This window comes from Suricata suricatta, chromosome X (genome assembly GCF_006229205.1).
Source record: "Suricata suricatta isolate VVHF042 chromosome X, meerkat_22Aug2017_6uvM2_HiC, whole genome shotgun sequence".
Taxonomy (NCBI): Eukaryota; Metazoa; Chordata; class Mammalia; order Carnivora; family Herpestidae; genus Suricata; species Suricata suricatta.
The window spans coordinates 96,753,200-96,767,921 of NC_043717.1; the positions used below are offsets into that span (position 1 = coordinate 96,753,200).

The 14,722-nt window shown below is 43.3% G+C and overlaps 1 protein-coding gene across 1 annotated transcript in view; it reads left to right on the forward strand.

The window, feature by feature from the left end:
- ADGRG4 (adhesion G protein-coupled receptor G4) overlaps positions 1-14,722 on the forward strand; it is a 98,277-nt gene that overhangs the window by 33,205 nt on the left and 50,350 nt on the right. Inside the window, exons 4-10 of the mRNA XM_029930531.1 lie at positions 336-430; positions 2,627-2,691; positions 4,854-4,885; positions 6,661-6,721; positions 8,676-8,836; positions 10,546-10,678; positions 12,536-12,654. Of these exons, the coding sequence (XP_029786391.1) occupies positions 336-430; positions 2,627-2,691; positions 4,854-4,885; positions 6,661-6,721; positions 8,676-8,836; positions 10,546-10,678; positions 12,536-12,654 (666 nt within the window). The remainder of the gene's footprint in view (positions 1-335; positions 431-2,626; positions 2,692-4,853; positions 4,886-6,660; positions 6,722-8,675; positions 8,837-10,545; positions 10,679-12,535; positions 12,655-14,722) is intronic.

Consider the following 14,722-nt stretch of genomic DNA (forward strand, 5'->3'; position numbering starts at 1 on the left):
TCTTGTGAGATAACATTCAGCTTGACTATTAAATGGACTGCAAATGTGTTGGCTAATGAAAATTGAGGATTTGGAGGATTTGCAGAATGTCCATCAACTGCGTGGCAGTCAGGAAACTGCCCAAACAATTAAAACAAAAATGTGATGGTACATCTGTTTCACTTTTGGATACGCAGCCAATGTGCTGGCTCTTGAACTTGGAGTTAAATTAAGCAAAATTTAAGAATGAGACTTCATTGTTGGTCTCTCTAAAATGACAAGCAATGTTGACCAAATTTATGGAAGTTAAATTTCTTGAACTAAATGAGTGAAATTAATCTCATTTTTAATTACAGTTTCCTTCTACAATATTGAAATGAGCTTCTCTGTCTTTAATGAAGAGCCAAGGATCCCTATTACCAGTGTTGTAAATGAACTTGCAGAAGATTGGGTAAAATAATCTTTTAAATATTTATGGTACATATAAAATCTGTGACTATATATATATATATATGCATATATATATGATCAATGGAATAGCTTAAAAGTAGGCTTTAACTTCTTTCTACCCATAATACATTTCACAGCTAGTTAGTTTTGAGTTTTTGCTGCAAATTTATCCACTCTTTAACACTGTAAGGATGTATGTGATCTTTCATAGTGGCAATGCTGAAAGCTTTTATGGGATGTCATTATTTTAATTTGTTTAGAAATGTACATTTCCCTCCACCGACACAAATTCTGGGCTATTGTCAAATTTTCCTAATTGGAGAAACTGGGAGAGCAGCGATAACAATGTCTATATTATTGTATTTAACTATGTTTGTTTTCTGCGTTTTTATTTTTTTCTCTCCTACATAATGTTTTATTTATCCTTGCATTTTTCTGAAAATAAGAGTAATACATACTCTCTGTAAAAAATCCAGACACGGAAATCTGTGCCCCAGAAAGTAAATATCTTCTCTAATACTACTTCTTGTATTGAATCCTCTTAACAGTCTGGGGTATATTCATTGAGGGTTTTTTTTTCTTTTACCTGTAATAACACTGATACATGTATGTCCTTTTACAAAAAAAAAATTGGAATCATGCAACTATCCTATTCTGCAGCTTGTTTTTTTCTCACTTAATTGTAGATCTTTGAGCATATCTCTACTGCAAATATAGACCTACCTCATATTCTTGTTTAACAGATACAAGGGATTTCACTAGATAGTTTTAAGACAGTATTTTTTTTTAATTCAGACATCCAGTGGTGGACACTTAGGTCACTTTTATTTTTTTCTCTACTTGGAAACAGTGCTGACAATAGGTTCTTGCAATAAATTTGGGGGGCGCTTGAGGTTTTCTAGAGGATAAATTCCCAGAGCTGGAATTGCTGGGTCAAAGCACATGAACATTTCACATTTAAAAAAATATTTTTTAATTTTTTATGTTTATTTATTATTGAGACAGAGAGAAACAGAGCATGAGCAGGGGAGGGGTAGAGAGAGAGGGAGATACAGAATCTGAAGCAGGCTCCAGGCTCTGAGCTGTCAGCACAGAGCCCCATGTGGGGCTCAAACCTACAAACCATGAGATCATGACCTGAGCTGAAGTCAGACGCTTAACCGACTGAGTCACCCAGGTGCCCCCATATTTAAACAAAATTTGAGTTTATTTATTTATTCTGAGAGAGAGAGAGCACAAGTTGGGGAGAAACAGAGAGAGGGAGAAAAAGTGCACAAATAGGGGAGGAACAGAGAGAGAATCCCAAGCAGGTTCTGCAGTGTCAGCACAGAGCCCGATGTAGGGCTTGAACTCACAAACCGTGAGGTCATGCCCTGAGCCAGAATCAAGAGTCTGTTGCTTAACTGATTGAGCCATCCAGGTGCCACACATTTCACATTTTAATAGCTAAAGCTAGGTGGCCTCCTAGACAGGTGCTATCAGTTTGCACCCCACCGCCAGTAAATGATCATGTCTGTTTCCTCTCTTTCCTCATCAGCATTTCCTGTCAAGTGTGTATGGCCTGAATCATATGTGCTTGAAAATGGGTGTGTGTATTTGTCCGCAAAGGCTCCATAACAAAATACGATGCACTGGGGGGCTTAAACAACAGACATTTCTTTTGTCACAGTTCTGAAGGCTGGAAGTCCAAGATCAAGGTGCCTGTAGGGTGGATTTCTTCAGAGGCCGCGCTCCTTGACTTCCAGATGGCCGCTTTCTCACTGTGTCCTCACAGAGCCTTTTCTGTGCATGTGCACTCACGCTCACGCACACGCACACACACACACACACACACACACACACACACACACACACACACACAGATCTGGTGTCTCTTTCTCTTCCAGCAGGGACACCAGTCCTATCAGATAAAGGCTCCACCCTTCTGACCGTATTTAGCCTTACTTGCCTCCTTAAAGGGCCTACTCCCAAATATAGTCACATGAGGGAGTTAGGGTTTCAACGTATGGATTAGAGGGGACACTATTCAGCCCATAATAGTTGGTAAAATGTAAATTGAAAAACTGAGCGGAGCAGATGGAAATGTTGAACCCACTGGAATAATAAATGCAGCTTAATGATGACATTGTCTCTGGTAACTTTTCTGGCTGGAAAGAGAAGTGAGAATACTAAAATTGATCTGTTTTGTCTCCTACAGTTGATTTCTATATTTCAGGACAGTGAATTTGCTCTTGCTAAACTGGCCATTCAAATTAAAAGCAGGTATGTGAGTATCATCTGTTGTGAGTCGAAGACAGTTTGGGGGCATTCTGGGTATGTTCCTATCCAGAGGGGATTTCATTTTTTTCCCCCTGTCTGAGATTTGGGGATGGCATTTTGAATTACATCTTCCCTTCTGAGTATAGGTTCTCCTTGGAATAAGGAAAAAATGTGTATTATCACTGTAGGCTATAAAACCAATGAGAGAACAAAACAGAAGAACATAAATCAGGGAAACAGTGGAATTAGATTCAGTTGCCTTTAATGCCCCTTTTGGCTTTAAAATGCTCTGGTTCTGTGACTTTTGCCTTAGAGAGATTAGAGGCTAGGGATGGCCAATGCATGAAGACTTATAAGACTCTTTGTTTTTCGATTAATGCACTTTCAGGAGTTAGAATAGTCCACTGGGAATCTGAAATGTTTAAGGCGAGGAGGGTTGACTAGTATAAGACTTGCCTGGGCTGTAGATTTAGGGAGGTGATGGCAGTGCAATTGGCCGGCCTGAGTAGTATCAAGGAGCGGAGATCGAAGAGAAAAGTTTTCTTTCCCCACCCTCTCCAATATCCAGTTTGCAGCTTATTTTCCACATACACCTAGCTTTGAAGCCATACGTTTATGAAGAGAATGGGAGTCTAGTCTACATACTGTTTTTCAACTTTCTTATCTTCATTTTAATGACTATGAAGAAAATCAACTTTTGGCTATTTAAAAAATTTTTTTTAACATTTATTTATTTTTAGAGACAGATCATGAGTAGGGGAGGGGCAGAGAGAGAGAGAGAGGGACACACAGAATCAGAAGCAGGCTCCAGGCTCTGAGCTGTCAGCACAGAGCCCGATGTGGGGCTCGAACCCACGGACCATGAGATCATGACCTGAGCCAAAGTCGGAGGCTTAACCGACTGAGCCACCCAGGCTCCCCTGGGTTTTTTTTTTTTTTATAGTTTATTGTCAAGTTGGTTTCCATATAACACCCAGTGCTCTTCCCCACAAGTGCCCTCCTCCATCACCACCACCCCCTTCCCCTCTCCCCCATCCCCATCAACCCTCAGTTTGCTCTCAGTATTCAAGAGTCTCTCATGATTTGCCTCACTCCCTCTCCCCAACTCTTCCCCCCACCTTTCCCCTTCCCATGGTCCTCTGTTAGGTTTCTCCTGTTAGACCTATGAATGAAAACATACGGTGTCTGTCCTTCTTTGCCTGACTTATTTCGCTTAGCATGACTCCCTCGAGGTCCATCCATTTTGCTACAAATGGCCAGATTTCATTCTTTCTCATTGCCATGTAATATTCCATTGTATATATATACCACATCTTCTTGATCCATTCATCAGGTGATGGACATTTAGGCTCACTTAGGTCATTAATCCGTTTTGAGTTTATTTTTGGGTGTGTCTGAGAAAGTGGCCCAGTTTCATTCTTTTTCGTATAGTTGACCAATTTTATTATTTATTTTTTTATTAATAGTTTATTGCCAAGTTGGTTTCCATATAACACCCAGTGCTCTTCCCCACAAGTGCCCTCCTCCATCACCACCACCTCTTTTTCCCCTCGCCCCCTCCCCCTTCAGCCCTCAGTTCCTTTTCAGTAGTCAAGAGTCTCTCATGATTTGCCTCCCTCCCTCTCCCTGACTTTTTCCTCCCCCTTCCCCTCCCCATGGTCCTCTGTTAAGTTTCTCCTGTTAGACCTATGAGTGACAACATATGGTATCTGTTCTTCTCTGCCTGACTTGTTTCACTTAGCATGATTCCCTCAAGGTCCATCCACTTTGCTATGAGTGGCCAGAAGAAAATCAACTTTCTTTTCTTCATTTTAATGACTATGAAAATAGTCATCTTTTGCATGGGTGTGCGACGTTGTGTTTATGCAATTACCTAGTGATGGACATTTCCGTTATTTCCACTCTTGTGCATATATTTGTATGCTCCCTTATTGGTACTGTTATGGGACAGATTCCTGGGAGTGGGGTTGCTCAAAGACTTACCACCATTTGGGTACTCAGATAATGACTGAGCTCTTTGGAAGTGTCCCTTAGAGACTGAATATTTGAATTCCAAGCTGGGGGATTCTACTGTTCTGCCTCACTTGTCTTTCTCCTGAACTTGTGTCCTTGTGTATTGGACACTGTATTTCATTTACATATATATTTTTATGCTTTTGATACAGAGACACTTCTGAGGGAGAAATAACCATGGATCAAACTGTAGTAAGTAATTTTTCAAAATGACTTGTGACTCATCTTGTACCTGAGTAGACATAAGTAAAGTAATGCTTCTACCCAAGTGTATATCAAGCAAAACTCAGTGACGGTCATTGAGGGTCAAATTACATTACTTTCTTTGGCATCTACACAGGAACCCAGTAAGAAGACCATCCTCTGCTTTTGTCAACTATCTGTAGAGCAGTTTTTTTGAGGCACATTTTGTGGGCTGTGGGAGCATGGGAGGACTTGGGGATTGTAAATGGCACGTGGAATTTCTTGGCGGTAGACATCTTGCAAAAAAGCTTGGCTCTTCCAAGAGTAACACAATTGTCTGCCAAGACTGGCATTCACATAGTAAATCTGCCTTTTATCTGTATAGATTTGAAATCAGAATGTGACAAAATGATCTCCCAGCATCCTTGCCCCAACTCTCAGTACTTATCCTAGTGCCTCAAAGTTTTACCATGTTAAACTCTGAAAGGATTAGTATGCACCCAGCTCATAAGGTATTTAAACATGAGAGAAATATTTTGATTATACAAAATACAGTCAAGCCTGCAGCGCAATCCAAATGATCTGCCATTTATTTTTTAAATTTAAAAATGTTTATTTACTCTTGAGAGAGAGAGAGAGAGAGAGAGAGAGAGAGAGAGAGAGAGAGCGCGAACGAGCAAGCGCATGAGTGAGTGGAGAAGGGCAGACAGAGAGGGAGGAGGGAATTCCAAGTAGGCTCGGCATTGTCAGTGCAGAGCCTGATGTGGGTCTCAAACCTACAAACTTTGAGATCATGAAACAGGGAGATCACGATCTGAGCTGAAATCAAGAGTTAGATGCTGGGGGCATCTGGGTGGCTCAGCTTGTTAAGCGTCTGACTTTGGCTCACATCATGATCTCATGGTCTGTGGGTTCAAGTCCTGCATCGGGCTCTGCACTGACAATGTGGAGCCTGCTTGGGTTTCTCTCTCTCCTCTCTCTCTGCCCCTTCCTGACTTGTGTTTTCTCTCTCAAAATAAATAAGTAAACTAAAAAAAAAAAATAAAAGCTTTTAAAAAAGGTCATTTAACTGACTGAGCCACCCAGGTGCCTCCTATCTGTCATCATTTAAAATATTTTCTGTAAAGAGCAGAGTCTGAATTTTTTAATTTAATACTTAATAAATAACACAACCTAAGTAAAATTGCTCTCAAATAATAGATGTAAAAACCCTTTTGGTGACAATGTGGTCCCTGGGGCAGGCTGCCTGGATCAGAACTCCTGTTCTTGCATTTCCTGAGTGTGAGACCCCGGGGCAACCTAATGGAATGCTCTGTGCCTCAGTTTCCTCATCTGTAAAATGTGGATAACAATATTACCATTCTGCACATGGATGTTGAAAGGATGGAATGGGATGATTTCTGTAAAGTGCTTAGTCCAGGACATAGCAAATGCTTGGTGGTGTTCACTATTTCATCAGCATATCAGTATCTAGATCCAGAAGGTTCAGATTCTGCTCCCAGTTCTGTGATTCGTCACCTGTGTGACACTGGGCAGATCACTTACCTTCTCTGAGACTTAGCTTCCTCGTCTAGAAAATGGAGTGACAATTCCTGCATCGCCCCCACCACAGGGGTGATGTGAGGACTAGATGCATTGATTTTTTTGAAGGTGATTTGCAGATGGCAATGGGTTACATAAATGTAAAGCATAATTATGATTGCTGTTGTTAGCAATAAGCCCTGTACTCACTGTAACATTTGTTTAAAGATTTCAGAGATAATGTACTTTTCTTATGCATTATTTTGGAACAGAGAGAAGGGCAAGGCATGTCTACAATTTCCTATGTACCATACAGGTAAGAACTGGGTTTATTCATAGCCAGTACATTTAGTTCTGATTTTCCTTACATTTAATTCTGTATTTGCAGCCTCTTGGTCAGAGTTGTCAGAAGGAGATCAAAGGACCGGTGGTTATTTTACAGATGCTGCAATTGGGCTCTTGCCTTCATGAGCTGACTCTTTGTAGTGAAGAGAAAATGGGGTCCAAAGTGGTCCCTAATTTAGAGACAGGGGAATAAAGTGTTTGTTGTCATCAAAAAAGTCCACAGAATACTGAGCAGAGAAGTGGAAAAACAATATGGAAGGCTGCCTCGGTCCTGTTCAGACTCATGGTCCAGCTCCTCCTGGAACAGTGGCTATGTTGCTCTGCTTGACGTAACTCAGAGAGGCTCATGGGAAGGTCACTGACACCTTCGGGGTGCTAAGAGTAAAGCGTCTGTTGCAGCGCAGAGAAAGGTCTAAAACAGAGGAGTTCTTTACAGACCGGAAACATGAGAAGAGCTGGAAAGAGATGGGCTCTATGTGGAAGGGTCAGGTGAACAGGGACCCCACTGACTATGGCTTAGTGCGGGGAAGGCATGGCTTAGCTTGGCCACCGAGAGAAAGTTTTGGTGAACACAGGCACATCGAACTCTCACAGTTGTAGGAACCATAGGGAATGTGTGCTTCAAGAAGATGTATCTGCACGGGTGCCTGGGGGGCTCAGTTGGTTGGGCATCCGACTCTTGATTTCAGCTCAGGTCATGATCTCGGCTCAGGTCATGATCTCATGGTTCGAGAGTTCCAGCTCCATGTCGGGCCTTGCACCGACAGTGCAGAGCTGCTTGGGATTCTCTCTCTCTCTCTCTCTCTCTCTCTCTCTCTCTCTTTCTCTCTCTCTCTCTGCACCTGTCTCATTTGCTCTCTGTCTCTGTCTCTGTCTCTCTCTCTCTCTCTCAAAAAAGATGTTTCTGCAAATAGAAATGGGGAAAAAGTGTAGGTAAGTCTGTGAATCTTAAAAATGCTCTGGAATGGAATAGCAGACAAGAGCAGAATGTTCGAGGACCTTGCTCCACCAGTTGAGGTCAAGCTCAACCCTATTCTTTCAGGACATATCTTTTATTTTTTATTAAAAAATATTTTTAATGTTTACTTATTTTTGAGAGATAGAGAGTGAGCAGGGGAGGGGGAGAGAGGGAGACACAGAATCCGAAGCAGGCTCCAGCCTCTGAGCTGTCAGCACAGAGCCCAAAGCGGGGCTCCAACCTGCGAACTGCAAGATCATGACATGAGCCGAATTCAGATGCTCAATGGACTGAGCCACCCAGGCGCCCCTCATGACATATCTCTCAGTGGAAAGAATACTCTAGGGGTATACTAGGTATTTGTGACCCTGGCTAAGTCTCAGTTCCCTCATCCGTGGAATGGGGCTAATGATAGCACTATTCGTGAGGCCGTTGTGAGGATAACATGAGGAGCACGACATGGGGAGCAAGAGAGCTACAAATGTTAGCTGCTATCATTATTGTTATCTCCATTATTATTCTATTACAGAAATAGGCCTTCAATAGAACACATCTTTACCGACTAATTGAGCGTGTGCCATTTGCCTTATTGCAGTAATGATGGATAAATTGGAGAGCAGAAGGAAAGAAGGTTTTCTCCAAAGTAATAAATCCTGAGTACTCCATCTTCTCTATTAATTAGCACAAACTCCCAGCGAACGCAAGGCTAGTTGATTTTAATAGAATGCAAATGTTTCAGACTGGCCGTTTGAAAATGGGCTTTGAGTTGTTTGTTTTGCAGATGGGAAAATGTATCAGAAGGTTTCCATGTGCTGTCTTCCATCGGTTCTTCAGGCTTGCCGCTCGGTGTGAAACGTTGGATATTTATGGGCTCTCTATTACGTCGCCTGTGTCAAATCTCCGCACCACGGGCCAAGCTGTACTCTGTTGACATAAGTGTGACATTGTTCTTTTCTCTGCTCCTTAGCTGTGTTTGTCAGGTCATCCTAAAGGCCAACTCTCCTTTAGCAGCTGGCGAATTGATTAGCAGGATCAAAAGGAAGATACGTGGCAACCTCACACATGGAAACTTCACCCAAGGTCAACTGATGTTAGTGAAATCGGAACACGTTGCAGTGGAAAAACTAGGTAATTTGGGGTGGGGGTGGGGTATTCCATATGTATCCATTCCCCAGATTATAAAGGTCATAGTGTGTGCATAGGAAGACATCCTGAGGTCTGAGGGGGAGAGTTGTCTTCACGCTCTTTTCCTCATCCACGGTGCTCATGCGCTGTGACAATCTTTCTACCGGTAAGAGCTTATAAAGAATACAAGGGGGCCGCCAGAGACCATTGGACAGCGCTGGACATCAGCAGCTTGCTAATGTATTGGTTGATACAGCCAGGCTACTCATCTTGGAAAGTGATCTGGAAACAGTCTGGCCTTTCTTTCCTTTACTAGTGAAGAGAAAGGCAATCGGGCCACTCCATCTCCTTGCCATTGCTGGTGTAGCTCTCTTACTTGTCTCTAGTGGACAGTGGTAAAGATAGCGGGCTAACCCGGATACCACACATCCGAGTTAGAACCCATAATCCTCAGTGACAGACTACTCAGGTAGAAGAGGATAGGCTGTGATCCCAAGTGACAGAGGAGTGGAAAGCAGAGAAGGTCAGAAGCCACAGGCAGAGTCCACCGTGCACATGGCACTGATGGCTCTCCTAACAAGAGACTGGGATGGCCAGACCACTCTGTCAGCACACGAGGGGGAAGATTTCTGGAATCAGGGCCACAAGCCCAGTGGGTGGTCAGGTGAAAGCTGGGAACTTACCACACACACTTAGCCCGGGTCACTTCTCCCTTAATGTGACCACACTTGGCAGCAAAACCTTGCCCTTGACACTTACATCAGAGCAGGGCCCCCATGTCTAATACTGGTGATGGTCCATACATGGAGTTGAGTAAAACCAAATCCACTCCAGAGCCCATTAAGAAGGGAGGAGGGGCGCCTGGGTGGCTCAGTCCATTGAGCATATGACTTTGGCTCATGTCATGATCTTGTGGTTCGCAGGTTGGAGCCCCGCTTTGGGCTCTGTGCTGACAGCTCAGAGGCTGGAGCCTGCTTCGGATTCTGTATCTCCCTCTCTCTCTGCCCCTCCCCTGCTCATGCTGTCTCTCTCACTCTCAAAAATAAATAAAACATTGGGGCATCTAGGTAGCTCAGTCAGTTGAGCGTCTGACTTCAAGCCCTGCGTCAGGTTCTGTGCTGACAGCTAGCTCAGAGCATGCAGCCTGCTTCAGATCTGTGTCTCCCTCTCTCTCTGACCCTCCCCTGCTTGTGCTGTCTCTCTGTCTCTCAAAAAGAAATAAAAAACAGAAAAAAATGTTTAAAAATAAATAAATAAATAAAACATTAAAAAATAAAAAAAATTTTAAAAAAAGGAAGGGAGGAACCATCCAGAAGGAGAAGTCAGCCTTTAGTCTCCTGTCATTGAGAGTTGGGTACCTCAGAAAGGGCAACTGGCAGGTGAGGACTTTTGGGTTTTGTGTGGGTGCCTTGAACCTTTTTTTCAACGCAAATGTAACACATTTAAAAACCAAGACAAAAGCTGTCCTGTCAACCTGTGCTTTTAATAATGAAAAGGACTACATGTGAGGTTTTACTGGGGGACTTAGTTTAAGAAAGGACAGCATTTCACGTATTTTCCATTGAAGCCTGGTTTAAATGGCCTGGTAGAAAAGTTTTCTCTTTTGTTGGCTGGTGTTTACAGGCAAGATAGTCATGATGGGTCATAATGGATGCTCATGAGTCTTCTGAGTGCCTTTTGCCCTTTAAAATATGCCTACATTTTCTCTGTAGAGCCGGGAAGGTGTGAAGCCCAGGAAACAGTCTCTAAATACAAAGGGACCTATAAGTGGCTCCTAACAAACCCTACTGAGACAGCCCAAACTCAATGTATAAAGAATAGAAATGGAAATGCTACGAGAGTCTGGTATGTATCGGCCAAGTTCTTTTTTTTTAAATTTACTTATTATTGAGACAGAGAGAAAGAGCGTGAGCAGGGGAGGGGCAGAGAGAGAGGGAGACACAGAATCTGAAGCAGGCTCCAGGCTCTGAGCTGTCAGCACAGAGGCCGACGCGGGCGGGGCTCGAACCCACAAACCGTGAGATCATGACCTGAGCTGAAGTCAGACGCTTAACCGACTGAGACACCCAGGTGCCTTCGTATTGACCACATTCTAATGTCCCCCAACCCTTGCATGCAACAGAATAACATTCTGGAAGACGTTCATGAAGACTAAAGAGAAAACGTTGCCCATAATTCCACCACCCGAACACGGCTCTTTAGATTGGCGCAGTGTTCCATCTCACTGTTCCCTGTGGGCCTTTTACATTTCATGCAGCTTCTATGAGTGGAAATAACCGCCCTCCTATCAGTAATGTGATTTACTCTTTCACTCAATCATTGATCAAACATCTTTCCATGTTTTACATTCTTCTTAATGACCATTTCAAAAAATTGCCTCAGAAGCTACCTGGTTGATGGGCAATAATAATTTACTAAATCACCCTCCTATTGTTGCCTTATCATTTTCCTTCTTTAAATCATCAGGCCCTCTTCTCTGACTCTGCTGTTAATGGTTTATGTCATTAACTTAAGTAGGCAGTCTAGAAGGGCAGGAGGTTTTGACGGAAGCTTAAAAGCTCTCTTTTGGAAGGCAACCTCTTGGACTGTGTCGTCCTCTCTTCCTACATCTAATCAAGTTAGCAAATCATGCTGGGTCTGGGATCACAATCAGAGCTCAGGAGAAGCCTTTGTTTTCCGGCCCCACCGCTGCCACCCCAGAGCAGGTCCTAATCATCATCCCCTGTCTACTATTAAAGCAGTCTCCTTGCCTTCCTCTGCCCTGCTTCCACATTGCCTCCAGGATTAAGTCCATGCTCTTAAATACAGTACTCAAGACCTGCAGATTCCCTTTTTTACTGTGCATTCCACCCAGGGAGGGCCATTTGCTACTGTGGACTCTGGTGGGTGCCTTTTTGCCTCTCTTTCTCTGCTTGTGCTATTTTCTCCACTGTAGGGCCAGGGGGCCTCCTCCATCTCTGTCCTTTTAGCGTCCAGCTCAGCTCAAAGGTGGCAAATAAACTTTCCTTGCTTGGTGCTTTGACGGAGTCCGTTTGGTGGAGATAGCATTTCAGTCTCACAACTTACGAGTTAAATGTCGTTACATCCACAGACTGAAACCACCACGTTGCAACACGCCCCTCCCGGGACCGCACCCTGCCGTGTTTATCTGCACTAGCAGAGGTCCTAGAACACAGTGGGCGCTCAATAAATGTGGCAGCCCATTTGAAATGAACTGGATTGAATTGGATGAGGCGCCGGGGAGAGTGGGTGATGAGAGCCAATGAGCTACAGAGGGCGCTATACTAATTGCCTTTGGGAAATGGTATTCTGACATGGGGACAGATTCTAAAATGAATTTCCTCTTAAAATGGGGGGAAGAAGGGAAAGTGAGGGTAAGGAGCCACGTCCAGAAGGGCAAAAATCTCTGCCTCGCCTCGCACTGCTGGACATTATCCCAGACTCTCTTGTCTTGTTCTACCTCCTGCATGGGGACCCTAGATTCGCTTGAACCCCAAGAGCAAAGGTTTCTTCCCTTTACAAACCCTGCACTCCTTCTTTTGCTTTCTCAGCAAGGAGAGCCCAGCGTTTGTAAGTTGGAGTGGGCAAAGGGGAGAGGCATGCCAGAGATACACCGCGTGCCTTTTTTTGTTTGTTTTAAGACGATTCTGGCTTCATCCTCCAAAGAGAAAGATTTTTGTTCCTCTCATCTCTCTTTTTCAGCTCAATCAGTATGGAGACTGGCAAATCTCAGTGGGAAAAACCGAAGTTGAAACAGTGCAAACTGCTTCAAGGACTTCCTGATAGGATTGTGGATCTTGCTAACATTACTATAAGTGATGGTAAGACTGTTCCATACACATTAGTGAAATCATGGAACGTCTGTTTGTCTGCTTCACCTGAGATCAGAGGGGGAAGAGGCAGGCCCTGTGTAGGAAATTTCTACCTTCCAACCATCCAATTTGAGAAACAGCGTAGTTCCCTTGTGGGAGTGGGGCATGCTAAATTAGGACTCTCAGTGGGTTTTTTTTTTGGCTTTATATTGTTTTTTAGTTTATAATTTTTGGCTAATTATTACTTTTCACTTTAAAATAGTTTGAACAGGAGCCCAAGTGGCTCAGTTGATTGAGCATTTGACTCTTGAATTTAGCTCAGGTCATGCTCCCAGGGTCGTGGGATTGAGCCTTGCATCGGGCTCTGAACTGGGGGCACTGAACCTGCTTGGGATCCTCTCTCTCCCTTTCTCTTTGCCCTTCTCCCACTTGTGCTCTCTCTCTAGCTTTCTCAAAAGACTTTAATTAAAAAAAACAGTTTTAATAGGTAATTCTTCACCTCATTCAATATTGCAAAAACAGAAAGGCTGGACAGTGACACATCTTCCCACTGCTGCCTCCCCCCAATTCAACAAATATTCACAGAGATTTTTTTGTATCTACAAGGAAGTTTACACACACACGAACACTGCATATATATGCATATACGTGTATATTCTCAAGGCTGTTCTGCATCTTGCTTTTTTCTCTTAATATATTGCAGAAATTATCATTTTGGGATGTGGAGAGCTTCCTCATGCTTTTTATCACTGTGTTATATTATACCACATGCACAGGCCATAATTTATGTCTTTAACCTGTCTCCTGTGGGTGGGCATTTCAGCTGCCAATAACACTTTGCTTTTACGAAACTGTGGTAATGGATATGGTACATATGTCATTTTGCACGAGTGACGTATACTTGAAGGATAAAGTCCTACAAGTAGAATTGCCAGGCTACTCATACTTCTGATGGTGTTACAATGCTGTCTGTAATGGCTGCACCAGCTCATACTCCCACCTGCAAGATGTGACAGTGTCTGTCTTGGGGCACCAGGGTGGCTCAGTCAGTTGAGCGTCTGACTTCAGCTCTGGTCATGATCTGGCGGTTTTGTGAGTTTGAGCCCCACATTGGGCTCGCTGCTGTCAGCGCAGAGCCCGCTGTCCCCATCTCTCTCTGCTCCTCCCCTGCTTGTGCTCTCTCAAAAATAATAAACATTTAAAAAAAGAAAGAAAGTGCCTGTCTCAGGATACCTTCATTAACACAGCATGCTATCAAACTTTTGGATCTCTGGGGGCACCTGGGTGGCTCGCATGATTAAGTTTCCGACCTTGGCTCAGGTCACGATCTCGCAGTTCATGAGTTCGAGCCCCACGTTGGGCTCTGTGCTGACAGCTGCAGATTCTGTGTCTCCCTCTCTCTCTGCCCCTCCCTGGCTCACACTCTGTTTCTCTTTCTCTCTCAAAAAAATTTTTTTAAAAAAACCTTTTGGATCTCCAGTCATTTGGTAAGCAGAAATCTATATCTTATAGTTTGAAAACATTTTTTATGAAGATATTCACATATCATAAAATTTTACATATTTAATGGGTACAATTCCATGGTTTTCAGCATATTCACTAGATTGTGCAACAGTTACTACTCATTCCAGAACATTTTGATCACTTCAAAGAGAAACCCCACACACATTAGCAGTCATTCTGTTCCTCCCATCCCTGCAGCCCCTGGAAACCTCTAATCAACTTTCTTTCTTCTTTTAATTTTATTTCATTGTAGTAAGAACGCTTAACATGACATCTACCCTCTTGACAAAAATTTTTTTAAGTAGACTCCATGCCCAGCGTGGAGCTCAATGTGGGGCTTGAACTCACGACTCTGAGATCAAGAGTTGGACACTTAACTGACTGAGACATCTAGGCACCGCCCCCCCGCCCGGTTGACAAATTTTTAAATGTATAGTGTATTACTACTGACTAAAGGTACAATGTTGTGTAACACATCTCCAGAACTCATTCATCTTGCTGAACTGAAACTTTATGCCTGTTGATGAGGAACTTCCCATTTCCACTCCCCCAGCCCCTGGCTACCACCATTCTA